Below are 15,398 nucleotides of genomic sequence, written 5' to 3'. Positions count from 1 at the left end.
CTACATAGGTTAATTTGTCTTCCGTATAATAGGCGGTCAATTCCTCTTCAGCGGTTAAGGAACTTCTAATAAAACTTATAAAGGGAAGATCATTCTTTGTGAGCCTTACTTTGTCTAAGTGTTTTTGGCTTTGGGATCTACTCTTTTTGTAACCTAGACCAAACATGCAAGTAGGGTGTCTTTTATAACTACACATCTTTCTTACCATTTCACTAGATCTCTTATATGCGGCCATTTTATACTGGAGTCGGACATTTTCCTCCTCGGTCAATTCTCGAACTGGCTCATTGAACTGTTCGGTTTCAGAGGATAGTTCAGGTGCTAATTCGGTTTCTAAGGTAGGAATTTCATCAGGTTGTATGATCTCTGGTTCGGTCAAGATAGGTACTATGAGGTCTGCTCTAAAGTTGGGTTGCTTAGGTAGCAAGGTTAATAGGTTCTTATATTCTGCTACCATATCATTCAATTCATTATATAACTCATCTTTAGTAAATTCTTCACAGGGAGAATCAAATACTTGTTCCTCATTTGCCATGAGGCATGTGAGTTCATCATCACTGTCACTGTGAGCCCATAGCCTTCCTCCATCATCGGCTATCAGTGCTTTCTGAACCTCACTTCCTTCACCGGTTTATTGATAATTGTTTCGGTTATTTTGATTGTCCGGTTTCCGGTCATCCCTCCTCGGTTTTCTGCATTCCCACTTGAAATGTCCCAAGCAGTTACAGTTATAGCATCTTACATTAGATTTATCACCATAGTTGTAGCTGTTTGTCGGTTGGCTTCTTTTCATGAACCTCCCAAATTTCTATGCAAGCATTGCCATGGCATCCTCGGTGAACAGTTCGGCGGTTCTGATCGATGCAGGTGCAACAGGTTCTGTGGATGTGATCAATGCTCTGGTTGAGGTTGAGGCTGAAACCTCTTCTTCAGTCCTAGATCTCATTTTGAACTCATATTCCTTAAGATCTTCGAATACATCATGTAGTTTCATCTTACTTAGGCAGTTTGATTCTCTCATCACCATTGTCTTTATGTCCCATGCACTTGGAAGAGATCTTAACGCTTTCATGATGACTTCCTTGTTATCATACCTCTTGCCAAGAGTTGCTAGCTCGTCTAACACACTTGTGAACCGGTCACTGTATTCTCTCATTGTTTCTCCCGGTTTCATCTTGATGCTTTCAAACTTCTAAGTAGCTACCATTACCTTTTTTTCCTTGGTTCTTTCATTTCCCTCATGAATCTAAATAACTGTTTCCCATGTTTCCTTTGCGGTTTTACAGTCTCTGATCTTGCAATACGTGTTTCTGTCCACACCGTTGGAGATCCGGTTTCTGGCATGGTTATCCAGATTATTTCTTCTCCTATCTTCAGCTGTCCAATCCTTCCTGTCCTTATCAATGATTATCGGTCCTTCAGCTATTATGAACTGCATCTCATCATCCATGGTGATTAAATGCAGGTACATGCGTGCCTTCCAGTTGGCAAAATCATCACCTTCTAGCATTGGAGGCCTATCGAAAGATATGCTTGCTTGAGTATTGAAACTAACTGCTCTGATACCAATTGTTAGGATCTAGGTCGCGGCTGGAGGACTTGGGTTGGGCCGGTTAGCGCGTCTTACTCAAAAGGTGGTGATTAATCCGGTTAGAGATTAACACCGGGGTTTCAATACTACACAAACTATCACAAACCCTTGAACCAGGTTCAAGCGCGGAAGAGGTTTGTTTCAGGTTGAAGCAGCACACTCACGAGATAGGCAGAACCGGTTTTGGATAAGACAGGTTTGGAAGTTGCTGGGTCGGTTTTGTAACTCGGTGATTCAGTTTAGGTAGTGTAGAGTCGGTTAAAGTGGTGTAGGTAGGTTAATACAAATCGGTTAGAGTGTAGAATCGGCAGAAAGTAAATAACAAGACAGGTTTTTATGGATATTCGGAGATGAAACTCCTACGTCACCCCTTCCTCTCAAAACCGCGAGAAGGATATTTACTAAGGAATACAAATACAATCCGATCGAGACTTATTTCCTACTCGATAACACCCGTACAATTTTAACCGAAATTGTAAATACACACTTCAACTTAGCACTTAAGCTTTCTAGATATAGAACACAATCTTATCACTTGTAAATTAATTGTCCATTGTGTCCCGCATTTACTCCTCTTCAGCTCCTCCTTTTATAGGTGAAATGTGTCAACATTCACATTTCATTTCCTTGAATTTGATTAGTTGAGCAGAGGTTCAGTGATTCAGACCTGGCGGTCAACTTTTCAGACCTGGCGGTCTGTTCTTCCAATATGTAGGTCAAACCGGCTAGGTTTGTCTTTTACTCAATGTGGTAACTATCGGTTAGACAGTTGTCTGTACTTGGAAGATTGCCTTTCTGATTTATCCTGAAGTGGAAAGATCTTGTAGGACGGTTTTCTGTAACCTGCAGACTGTCCTCAGACTTGTATGGATATGGAAATGTTCAGTCTGTTCCTTTGGTATCATTCTCAACAGATACCCGAAGTATCTTCTTATGCTGGTCGGTTATTTGTGTTAACCGGATGGCTTCCAGTTATTTCCTTTGGCTTCTATATAACCGACTGTCTGGTGTTTCCGGCCTTCTTGTTTTGACCGATCCTGTCTTTCTTTGTGCGGTCATGTTTCTGGTCGGTTTGATAACTTGACCGGTGGAGTTTCTTAACCGGTTCAGTGATTTGACCGGTCCGGTTCTTTGTCTGTTCCTGCATAGGAAGTTTATTTGTGTTAAGTTCTTATTAACCGGTCTAATTTTATCTAACAATTACATTCAGCCATTCATTTATAAATATTTTATTTAAATAAAAAAAATTTATTTATGTAATTCCATAATCTTCTTCAATAAGAAATGTATTTAGCACTCTAATAAGGAGATTATCTATACACCATATGGGATTCTTTGATGAACATGATATAATATTTCTTCCTCAATACTTAATTCAATTAAAAAAATTAAATTATTAACTATAAATATAATTTTATTTTATTTTAAAATATTTAAAAATAAATGATATTTTAATCATTTAATATATGTGTTAAATTAACCTATGCAGCATAAAAGACAGTTATGAATTATAAATTATACAATAAATTATTATAAAGAGATTACAAGTAAGTTAGACTCAATTTTATCAAGTCAATTTTATTACATTAATCCTAATTATTATAAGGAGATTACAACTAAGCCAGACTCAATTTTATGAAGTGAATTTTATTACATTAATCCTAATTATTTTATTCATGTCAAGCGAATAGTTTTTGCACAATATCTTTTTATTATAGAATTAAGGAACGAGGGATTGGGATGTATATTTTTTATAACAATAATTTCATTTATTTACTTTTCATTTAAAAATTGAGTTGCGCCTTAGAAAATTAGTGATTGTACAAAACAATATAATATTAAAAATGAATGAGAACTTTCAATAATAATCACTTGATATATTAAGAATATAAATAAAACATATAATACTTTTATAAAATATATTGCCACCAAAAAGTCACAGATGGATTTCTAAAACAACATATTTTTATTAAAAATGCATATAACATATTCTAATAAAGCTTGACACATATTAAAAATAAATAACTTATGGATTCATTGAATTCTAATTGTGTGTGGCCATCTTTAAACTTTTATATTCTTCGAATATCATCTTTAGGTTTTCCATACTTGCATTCCTCAATTGTATTTGACCTAAAGTCATTTTCTCGATTGGCTGCTCCCACCATTTCCCAATAGCATGGTTAGTCATCTCTAGTGACAACGTTTTCCCACGTTGTTCCTCAAGTTTGAGCATTTCTTCACCATTCATTATTTTAACTTCCATCTCTTGAATACGATAAATCTTTTGCGCCTCAACGATTTTATGTGATGCTAGATTGAGCACTCTTTGGGGATCTAAGCCCAAAAAGCGATCCAATATGACATTTAAAGTAGGATTGCCATAAGAAAAGGCTTTTCCACTTTCATTGAACAAAATTAGTGCCATATCAATTCCACACATAGTAGAAAGTTCACTCACCTTTTTCAAAACTCCTGATTTTCTCTTAGAGAACGCTACGGAACGCTTAGCCTTATCTTCAATCCACTTTATCAGAATTTTCTGGCGACCTCCACTTGATTTTCTAGCCATAACAATTTTTCTCTATAGTTTATAGATCTATATAACTCTCTTTGCTGATATACGTAGGTTTCACATATTTTTGAAACATATAAAGGGTACACTATATACCCAATAATAAATGTGTCATTTAATACATTTATTATAATAATATATTTTTCATCTTTTTATAAAGAATTTAATGAGTTAATTATTTATAGATAAATTTAAATTAATTTCATACAAATTGGGATAAGATCACATTAAATTAATTGACTATTTGGATTCTTATAATCAATTTAAATTAATTTTATACAAATTGGGATAAGATCACATTAAATTAATTGACTATTTGGATTATTATAATCTAGCTTTTAATATTTTGTATAACGTGGACTCTAATAGAAACCGTTTGAAATATTTTATTCACCATTGATATTTCTTGAAATTCTTCCAATGACTCTGCATTACCTTTTAACCTTTATTGCGATTGTTTATGTTGTTATATTTTGTCAATATGTATATTTTTTTCAAGAATTCTCTATCTTGAAGTAATATTTAAAAAAATAAGCCAATTTTCTTGATATAGTTAATGTTCTTGTACTTCAATTATTGTGTCAATAACATTTGTTTCAACGCTTTAGAACTATTTATTATGTCGGACCATTCTTGAAATTATTTAAGCTTATTTAGTCACTTTAAATTATTGGTCTCAATTATGCGTCGATACATTTGTCATATATGCGGAACAAAATATATATTTTTTTTTTTGTATGTAATGCGTTTTCAATTATGAAATCCAACATTTCTAATATATATATTTATATATATATATATAATATTATGTTCAAATTAGTCAATATTATTTTATTAATAATTTTTAGAATAAACTTTTTATATTTTGATCATCATAAATCTAAAGATTCAATTATTTAAATAATTAATATTATTAAATATGAAGAATTTCATTTATTTGTCATCTTATTATAATACATAAATCTAAATTAAGGTATCAAAGCTTGCAAACCCATTACATATACCTACTAATTACATCGATACTATTTGTTAATGTCTTCAATAAACAAATTACTTTACCAGAGTTTAAATATAAACACATTATTCCGTCCTTGATTTAGTTTTAATGTGTGGGTTATGGATCAAGAGCGCTATGTAATATTGCAATATCTTTTATAATCAAACAAATTTTGATAAAAAAATATTTGTATTTTCTTCATCCTTTTGATCTCTTCTTCCTCTTCTTCAGGATTTTTATTTCTTCTCTTAGAAAACTAATCTAATTTTTTTCAATGTATTTTTTTTTTTGAAGGATTTGAACATATTGGATGACGACTAAAGAACTCAATATAAGTTCTCACATTCTTAACGATTCCACTATTTTCTATAATATTGTCTCTAATAGTCACTCTGTAGAATACCAAATATACACTAAAATAATAATAAACATTCCAAAATATTAAAACCAATTGTCAAATAAAAAAATGAAATATCATGTGCACTTTATATATTTCCTTATAACATTCAAAAGTGATTGTCGGCGCAAAACCCTTCAACCAATGTCTTTGTATCATCGCTAACATATATTTGTTTCGACGCTTTGAATGCTGAAAATGTCGAAGTCGAAATAAATGTTAGTGATTCATTAGTAATGATGGAATAACGATAATACATATTTTTGCAGCGAAAAATTATTAGACAAGCTTATTCACCCAAAATTATTTGAAAATTTGTTAACTCCATTCCCCAATAAAATGTGTTATTGGGTTAAGGCCCAACTCCATTCTTAAATCACCAATTAATTTTAAAATGGCCCATTTTGTGTAACCTCAATTTATTGAAACTCAATCACGGGGCTTAATGCATCAATCTAAAAATGGAATAACCTTATAAACATAGAAAATAAATATATAAAAATCGAATTAAACCCAATTTTAACATGCAATTAAAGAAGTAATTATTTATAAATGACTCAATTACTATTTGGGGCTCGAATATCAAACATTTTGAAATTTGAGGCTTTTTACAAACAAATGTTTAGTTCGTCTATTTTAAATGACGTGCCATTACTTTGAAAATAATACTATGTTATCTTTTTCGTACTCCTAATCATGAACTTCTCATTCGACCAAAACCTTCTCTTGATCTATATGCCTTTTATGACCTTGCTTGGGCTAGATGTCCGGACGATCTTTACTCCAATCCTGACTACGTGAACTTTATATCTCACCACCTCAACCTCCCACTTTATGGTGTGACAACATTGATGATGTGTTTCTATCAACAATTATAGTTATTCATACTCGTACAAAACATATAAAGATTTATTTTCACTTCATTCATGAATGTGTTGTACATAAATCTATCTTCATCTAATACATAGCCTCACACTCGCGAGATTATTGGTTTCAGGCTGAGGTGAGATCCTGACGTATTTATCTTCAAAGGCAAAATTATTTCTCCCATGAAACTCAATATCCTCAAAATATATTATAGTTCACGTCTTATAAATTGTTTTAACTTGGGATCATAAAATTTATACCCCCTGATCATTCAGAGTACCCAATAAAATAACCGCTATTCTTTTCTCGCCACCCGACGTGTTCCCCTTCCATTTCAAGGAAGGGGAAAACTAACATGATATATAATATATATTATTACTTAAAAAAAACTAAATAACCAAAGCAAATCATATTTATTGGATATCAAACGAACCTCCCTAGAAGGTAATTTTAATGTGGCCAATTTCTCCTCTTTTGCAATTTGTTTATAGGTTAAGGGAACCCACCGGAGCCGTAACGAAAGCGAGTCTTCATAGGGAAATTGTCACTGCTTATGGACCGAAACCTTGGTGATCTATCCATGACCAGGATGAAGCTTGGTGAAACTAAGTGGAGGTCCGTCACCAGAATTTTTGCTAATCAATTGATTTTTGGATTAACTCATTAGAGAGGACCAAAATACTTAGATTTTTTATGTTTTAAAAAACTAAAGAGAATGGATTGGTATTGGTCTGGATACGGAAAAATCATTCTATTAGATCAAATTTACTTATTCGATCTAATAAGCTCGATGCGTGCAATTTCTTTTCCATCTATACGCTCTCCTATTTGTACTTGAATTCCCTTTGTATCGGTTTGTTCAGTTAACTCAATAGCTTTTTTCATTGCTTTCTGAAATGAAACTCTATTTTTCAATTGTCCAGCTATAAATTCTCCAAGAATGTTAGAGTTTCCATAAGATTTGATAAGTAATAGTCAACAAATTGGCTAGCTAGAACGCGCAGAGCACACAGCGCAAACAAAAGGGCATTAGCACGAAGCAAAGACATAGAGGGGCTAGCGCGCGGAGCAATAGTAAGCTACTTCACTCGAGAAGAAGAAGCTCTCGCTCGACTCAGATAATGATGAAGTTCGAGCTCATCTTTTTTTTGCCCCCCTTTTTTTGAATTGAAATACCTAACTAATAAGAAAATACCACTCTTGAGAACAAGGTAAATGAATGTATTTTATATTATACCCCCATGAATCTTTGATTGAGAGCTCTATTTGCCTCTGCCATTCTATGAGTCTCTTCCTCAAAAACGAATCAATGATGTCCCTCCATGGATTCACCTATATAAGCCGCAGCTAAAGTTGCAAAAATAAGAGCTTGAATACCACTTGTAAATAATCCAAGGAACATAACATTTCCTCTGAAAGGAGGGTAATAGCCTGAACATCTCTTCGGTTCAACTAGGATCATAGTTCCAGAATTTTTATGCGAATCAAGATCATTAAATTGCTTATTTTCATTCTGTAATGAAATTAAACGACTTTCTTCTTCAAGTCAATTAGACGTTAACGAAAATGAACCATAACTATGTCTCTCTTTCTTAATCTTATTTTGTATAACGTAGTATCAGGACCTTTAACTATTGTTCTTGAGAAATGACCCGGTCTGGCCCATTCTTCAAAAGGCATAAAAATAGAGGGAAATGTGAGAGTTGTCATAGAATGGGTACCTCGTTTCCTATCCCAATAAACATAGAAATTGAATCACTAGGATTATTAACTAATAAGGAGTGTGAGTATTTAAAAAAGATTTTCTTTTGTGGAAATCCCGAATAGCACTTCACTCTATATGAATATGCTGGAACGTCGGGAGTTCATTTTAGCCATGGTACTAGGAAATGGAACCCTAGAATGGCACCGTTAACCGATTGGTCGTAGGTTTGAATCCTACTTGGGGAGATTTGATTCATTCTGAATTCTTTAATTCAGAATGGAATGAAAGGGCTCGCTTTGACCGTTAATCTCCAAACCATACAAGTGCACGTCGAGCCCATGCGAAAGGTTTAGTTAAGATATGCCCGATCCCAAAAGGTACGGATCTATACTATTATGACGTGAACTCCTTGTATCCACATATCATGAAGTCTTATCCTATGCTTGGTGGTAAGCATGTCTGCCATGGCCATTTAGAAGGTCAGGAATTAGACAACTTGTTTGACTTTATGAAAAAAAATCTCTGAGAGTTGTTTCCTGAATTCGAAAGAGAGTACTTGGATTTTCCCAATAACTAAAAAGTGTAGCATGTCATTAAAAAAGAAAAAAAAAAGTTTTTTTCAGTTCTACCCCATATCTAGGGGTAAAACTATTGAGACCAACAAACAATTAATTCTAACAAATACAAATAGGCTATATCTTTGACTTTCTTGGGCCTAACTAAGAAAACAAGAGAAGAAAGGCAAAAGCAAATCAGACCAGGCTGCTTTATTCAAGTCTAGGACTTTCATTCAATACTTCCCTGGTTCAAAAAACCCAAAGTCTAGTCTAGAGAAGTTGAAGGATGGGAATCAAAAAAAGATTCATCCCTAATTTGGCAGAACTAACTAGGTCATTTTCGGTTCGAGTCCTCTTCAAGGCATAATATTGAGAATACGCATTGCTTCATAGGGCAATTGTCACTCCTTATGAACCTGGGTGATCTATCCATGACCAGGATGAAGATAATATTTTAACTCCAATCCAAGTTCTTAGTTCTTAATGTCTTTTTGAGCAAGAGCTAAAGTGGCGTGTTTCCTTTGTTCAAATAAGAACAAATAGTTTGATTCGATATTTATTATGAATCAACTTAGTGAAATCCTCAAAGTTGTTCCTAAAGGGCCTATCGAATTCTGTTTCTTTTTAAGAACCAAAAATATTTGGGTCAATCTTTCGAGATCCACCCTACAATATGGAGTAAAAAAAGCCAAAATAAGTGATAAAAAGTCATTTAATTTTTTTTGCTAATGATCCTAAACAAAATTTATTTTTTGGACAGAACAGACCGGGTCATTTCTCAAGAACAATAGCTAAAGGTCCTAATACTACTACTTGGATCTGGAACCTACATGTTGATATTAATGATTTTGATAGCCATACCAGTGATTTGGAGGAGATCTCTCGAAAAGTATTTAGTGCCCATTTTGGAACCGGGGAAAGTATACAGAAAAGAAAGTTCTTTTCTATTGCATTAGTATTAATTAGATTCGTATTAGTTAGTGATCCCGGGAGTATTACAAGAGGGACTGTAATGAATCTAGGTATGGAACAGAATTTGCATTCTATAAAAAATTATAAATTTTTGTGTACACTAGATTTAAATGGACGACATTATGAATTTATCTAATTCAGAAGGGAAGAACTTGCATCATTATCTCATTTTTAATTCTTATCTGTCAACTTTTCCACTATCACTCCCAAAAACCAAACTCTAAAGAAAGCCTATAAAAGCCACAATTGCAGAATTTACTAACTGAAAGATCAAATGTGTGTGGTAGTAATCAAAAGAAGGCATAGAGGGGCACCATGCTAAATTTACCGACTGAAACTTATGTTGAACATGTCCTTGCAAATCAGGAAGCTGTCCCAGCTGGTTACTCCCTTCTTGGTCTACTTCGGTTACAACTTGATCTACGGTGCGATCAGACCAAGTGCGAGATTGAATCAAGAAAGCAAGCAATTTTGAAGATCTCGACCAAAGTCTGAGGAAGGGAAGGCCCTTAATTGCCTTGGTCGTTCATGACCCGTGGGCCTTCTACCTCCACGTGGCATTGCTCTGTCATCTTTCGCCCATTGCAGAAAATTCCCCATTGCTGCCTCCCGTAGGAGTCTCGGCCCAGGATTGCCCATATTTATTAATTCCAAGGTTTCTCTGAATTTGAAAGTTATCACTTAGTAGGTTTCCCTACCAAGGCTCAATCCAATTAAGTCCGGAGAGTTGTATGCTGCGTTCGGGAAGGATGAATCTCTCCAGGCTTCTCCTCTCCATTGAATCCTAACATGTTATTTGTAACATGTAGTTTTGTTAGTTTCATAATTGGTCTCATTTATTTATAATCCCGATCCATGCAATAACATCATTTTGAGTCCATTTAATGATAAAGAGATCTTTCGTTCCTGACCCTGCTTCACCTTAATTATTATTTGAACAAGTAAAAGTTTTGTCTTGATCCGAGCGCCTTATGTGAAAATTATTGATAATACACAACATATAGCTAGCTTGACGGAACCTATGAATTTTTGTATAACATTTCCACATAAAAAGGGAATCTTTTATTACAATAGAAGGAGAAGTGATGTGGATTATTCAAGGTCTAATAGATCATTCACGAGAGACCGCAAGAGCAAGAACGGTGTGAATTGTGACAGGTTTTACAACTGGGATCAAATTTTATTTTATTCGGCCTATAATGCCTTGCCTCAACAGGACATCCCCAAATATGAAAATTCTTTAAATTAGGTTTACCACTAGTCCAAAGCTCGGTATTTTAGCAGTTGATTTAGTTGGTACTCTATTTAAAATGTAGGTTGTAGTCTTTAATGCCTCTCCCCTTAGGGATTCTGGTAAAGTTGAACGACTAATCATATTCCTTACCATATCCTTAAGAGTTCGATTATGTCTTTCACCCACACCATTCATTCTAGGTGAACCAGGCATGGTGTATTGTGGGACAATCCCACACTCCTCTAGGTATCTAGTAAAAGGTCCAAATGTTGTTCACCTGAATTGTCATATCTACAGTAATATTCATCACCACGGTCAGATTTGACTTTCTTTATTCTTTTATTGAGTTGGTTTTCAACTTCAATTTTAAATAATTTGAACACATTCAATACTTGTGATTTTTCATGAATTAGAAATGTGTATGCATATCGTGAGTAGTCATCTATAAATGATACAAAGTATTGTTGACCAATCCAAGAAGATGTAGGAAATGGCCCACTAATGTCCGTATGTATCCACTCTAAGACGTCAATTTCCCTCATTGCACATAATTTATTTTTTTTAGTCTATTTCCCTTTAACGCATTCAATACATACATTAGAGTCTGAAAAATCAATTTTATCCAAAATTCCTTCAGAAACAAGTCTTTCAACTCTATTTTTAGACATATGTCCTAATCGCTTGTGTCATAAGGAACTTGAATTTTGATTATTTCTTTTACGCTTAGTACCATGTGATTTCACATTCAATGTTTCATTATAATAAGCAATTGTTTCAAGAAAATAAAGATTGTCATAAGCTATAAGTGAACCGGTTCCAACAACTTTAGAATTAATAGATAACGTTAAATTTCCATTTCCAAATGAACAATGATATCCCAATTTGTCCATACAAACAAACAACAGAAATCAAATTACGTCTAAATGATGGTAAAACAAAAATATCTAATAAATCCAAATAGTAACCAGTACTTAATAAGAATCTAAAATGCCATATTGCTTCCACTTTTACCGATTTCTCATCTCCCACATAAATACGTCTTTCAGAATCAATTGGTCTTCGATAATTCAGACAACTCTGTAATGAAACATTAATGTTAGTAGTAGCACTAGAGTCTAACCACCAAGTGTTTCTCAGTACTGAAGCTAATTTAACTTCAGAACAAACTAAATTATGAAATGTATCTTTCTTAGCACGCCAAATACAGTACTTAATACATTCTTTCTTTTGATGTCCATCCTTCTTACAAAAGAAACAACTTTATCAATTTTAAATTGAGGTTGATCTTGAGTTTGTTTTTTTTGTGCTGAAAATTTATCTTTAGCACCCTCATTTTCCTCTTTATACCCCTTTTTTTAGAGATGCTTTCTAAATGAGCACTTTCAGTCTTGTTGTTTCAATCTCTCCTCTTCTTGTACACAAAATGAAATGAGCTCATTAAGAGACCATTTCTCCCCTTAACAGATATAACTGACCTGAAATTGACTAAATTGAATAGGAAGAGATATAAGAACCAAGTGCACAAGTAAGTCTTTAGACATCTCGAGTTTGAGTGCTTTCAACTTAGAAACAACATTTGACATTTTCATGATGTACTCCCTTATGTTTTCCTTACCTTTAAACTTCATTAAAATTAGTATATTTAAAAGAGTGCTAGTTTCTACTTTATCACTTTTCTCAAAGTATTTTTCGATTTTGGTAAGAAAATATTTGGCATTGGTGATATCATCAAAAACCGCACACCTAAAAGCCTCAAGTATGCCACGATTAATGATCATAAGACTCAAACAATTAGAACGTTCTCACTTCTCATATATTCTCTTATCATGAGAGTTACTATCATCCGTATTAGGAATGTGCTCATCAATTCTAAACGATAAGTCGATATCCATGCATCCGAGAACAATAAGAATGTTCTCTTTCCAATTCTTAAAATTGCTTCTATTAAGGATCAGAATCGAATTAGCATTAGTAGATACAGTAGCAAAAATTGTACTCATAAAAAAACAAAAATACATTAATAACATGCTCATTCTTATAATATTAAGTAATAACTAAATTCAAATTATGATTTATCCAATCTCAAAATACTTAACACAACATTAATATCAAGTATTTGGACAGTAATATTAATTGCTAAAGAAAGACGAAAACACTTGAGATTTTGAAAAAACCCTTCTATAAATAGATACTCAAGGCGTACAGATGGTTGAAGAAGATCAGTAATCCATATAACGAGAGGCTGTAAAGAAAAGTGTAGACGTTTATGGCAGTTATTTGGAAGTATAGAATTATATAAACGAAAAAGGAAGCGAAATAAAGAGAGAATAATTTGATGTTTTGCTTGTTGATGTGGGATTTCTGTCAAATTGAAAAAAATGCCATCCTTTTTTTTGCTGGCGGGAACGTGGATGCTTACTCGATGGTTTCTCAAAGTGACCTTGTTTGGCGTTCACTTTCCCAAACTAACCTAGTTTGTTCATTCATTCCCAAACTAACCTAGTTTACTATTCAAACTCATTTTTTTACCTTTAAAATTCATTATATATAAATTAATTATTTATATTTTGATATATATTTTAAATTATTATTTATATAAATTAAATTATTTATATTTTGATATATATTTTAAATTATTGTTTTTATAAATTTAATTATTTATATTTTGATATATAATAATTAAATATTCATAATTATTTTTAAAATTTATCAATTATTTATTAAATAAGAAATGATTAGGTGAGAGAATTTGGTAAGTGAATGACATGACTGAAAAAATCAAATAATTTCTCTCATTTTTCTCTTTCCTCCCACTTTTACATTTTTCAACCAATGAAGAATTAAAGTGATGCCAAGTCATTCCCTCACCAAATTCCTTATCTCTATCACTCCTTTTATTAAATATAATAGCATTTTTAATTAAATATAATAACAAAATTATCATATTTTAACTATATTTCTGTAATCTTGTTATTATATTTAACAAATAATTGATAAATTTAAAAATATTTTTATGAATATTTAATTATTATATTTTATGGTTAAAATATTTTAAATTTATTAGTATTTATCAATTATTTATTAGAATTATTTAATATTTATTACACTATATAAATAATAATTAAATGAAATGTAAATATATATATATATATATATATATATTAAAATATAAATAATTAAATTTATAAAAAATTATTAAATTTAAATTATATATCATAATATAAATAATCAGATTTATAAAAATAATAATTTAAAATATATTAAAATATAAATAATTTAGTTTATATAAATAATAATTTAAAATATATATTAAAATATAAATAATTTAGTTTATATATAATAAATTTTAAATGTAAAAAAAAAATTAAAAAAAATAAGTGAGTTTAAATAGTAAACTAGATTAGTTTAAGATTAGTTTAAGAATAATAAGAAACGAAAAATAAAATCACTTTAGAATCCAGTTAAATCTCTTGAATTGATAAAATAAACGAGAACTATTTGATTGAGTTCTTGAAGAGAAAGATTGAAATAATATTATTGATTGAATGAATAATCTTTACAATAGTTTATCTATTTATAATAGTAATAGAGAAATAACTAAATTGAGAAAATATAGGATTTGGTTATTATATTTAGTAATAGAGGAGATAAAATATAGGATTTGGTTATTATATTTAGCCTAATTAATAGGAGATAAATAAATAATTTCTCTTATTTATTTAATACTTTATCATCCCCTTCAAGCGAAAAGGTGAGGCACAAACCGTGAGCTTGCTACGTAAAAGAGCAAATCGATGAGAAGAAAGACCTTTGGTGAAGATATCAGCCACTTGATCTTCAGTAGGAATATATTGGATGAGTAGTTGTTTACGAGCAACTTTTTCCCGAACAAAGTGAAAATCGATTTCAATATGTTTTGTGCGAGCATGAAATACCGGGTTTGCTGATAAGAATGCGGCACCAATATTATCACACCATAGAACCGGAGAAGAAGAAAGTGAAACTCGAAGTTCACTAAGTAGAGATTGAATCCAACAAAGATCAGCAGTTGTATATGCAAGAGCACGGTATTCAGATTCAGTACTAGAGCGAGCAACTACTTGTTGTTTCTTAGAATTCCAAGAAACGAGGTTGTCACCTAAAAAAATACAAAATCCAGTTGTTGAACGACGATCATCGGGACATCCTGCCCAGTCAGCATCAGAGTAGGCAGCAAGAGTGAATTGTGAATTTGGACGAAGAAAGATCCCATGACGAGGAGTATGACGAAGATATCGAAGAATACGTTTAACCGCTCCCCAATGAGAAGATGTGGGAGTTTGCATGAATTGACAAGCTCGATTGACAGCAAAGGCTAACTCAGGACGAGTTAGTGTAAGATATTGTAGAGCCCCTACTATACTACGATAGAGAAACGGATCAGATAAAGGATCACCATCATGTTTAGAAAGGGATGAGCCAGCAGAGACGGGAGTGTGTAATGGCTTTGCTTTAATCATATCA

The 15,398-nt window shown here is 32.4% G+C and overlaps 1 protein-coding gene across 1 annotated transcript; it reads right to left on the bottom strand.

The window, feature by feature from the left end:
• Positions 1–3,635: 3,635 nt before the first annotated feature.
• LOC124943741 (agamous-like MADS-box protein AGL62) lies at positions 3,636–4,163 on the bottom strand. Its single transcript, XM_047484216.1, has one exon. It carries the CDS (start codon positions 4,161–4,163, stop codon positions 3,636–3,638), a length of 528 nt encoding a protein of 175 aa, XP_047340172.1.
• Between the last annotated feature and the right edge of the window lie 11,235 nt (positions 4,164–15,398).

The sequence above is a fragment of the Impatiens glandulifera genome, chromosome 6 (assembly GCF_907164915.1).
Source record: "Impatiens glandulifera chromosome 6, dImpGla2.1, whole genome shotgun sequence".
NCBI classification, from domain to species: Eukaryota; Viridiplantae; Streptophyta; class Magnoliopsida; order Ericales; family Balsaminaceae; genus Impatiens; species Impatiens glandulifera.
The sequence above is the reverse complement of the archived record's forward strand: the minus strand, read 5'-3'. Positions and strand labels throughout refer to the sequence as shown.

Excerpts from the sequence above, each read along its gene's own strand:
- LOC124943741 (XM_047484216.1), bottom strand. The coding sequence starts at position 4,163 with ATGGCTAGAAAATCAAGTGGAGGTCGCCAGAAAATTCTGATAAAGTGG.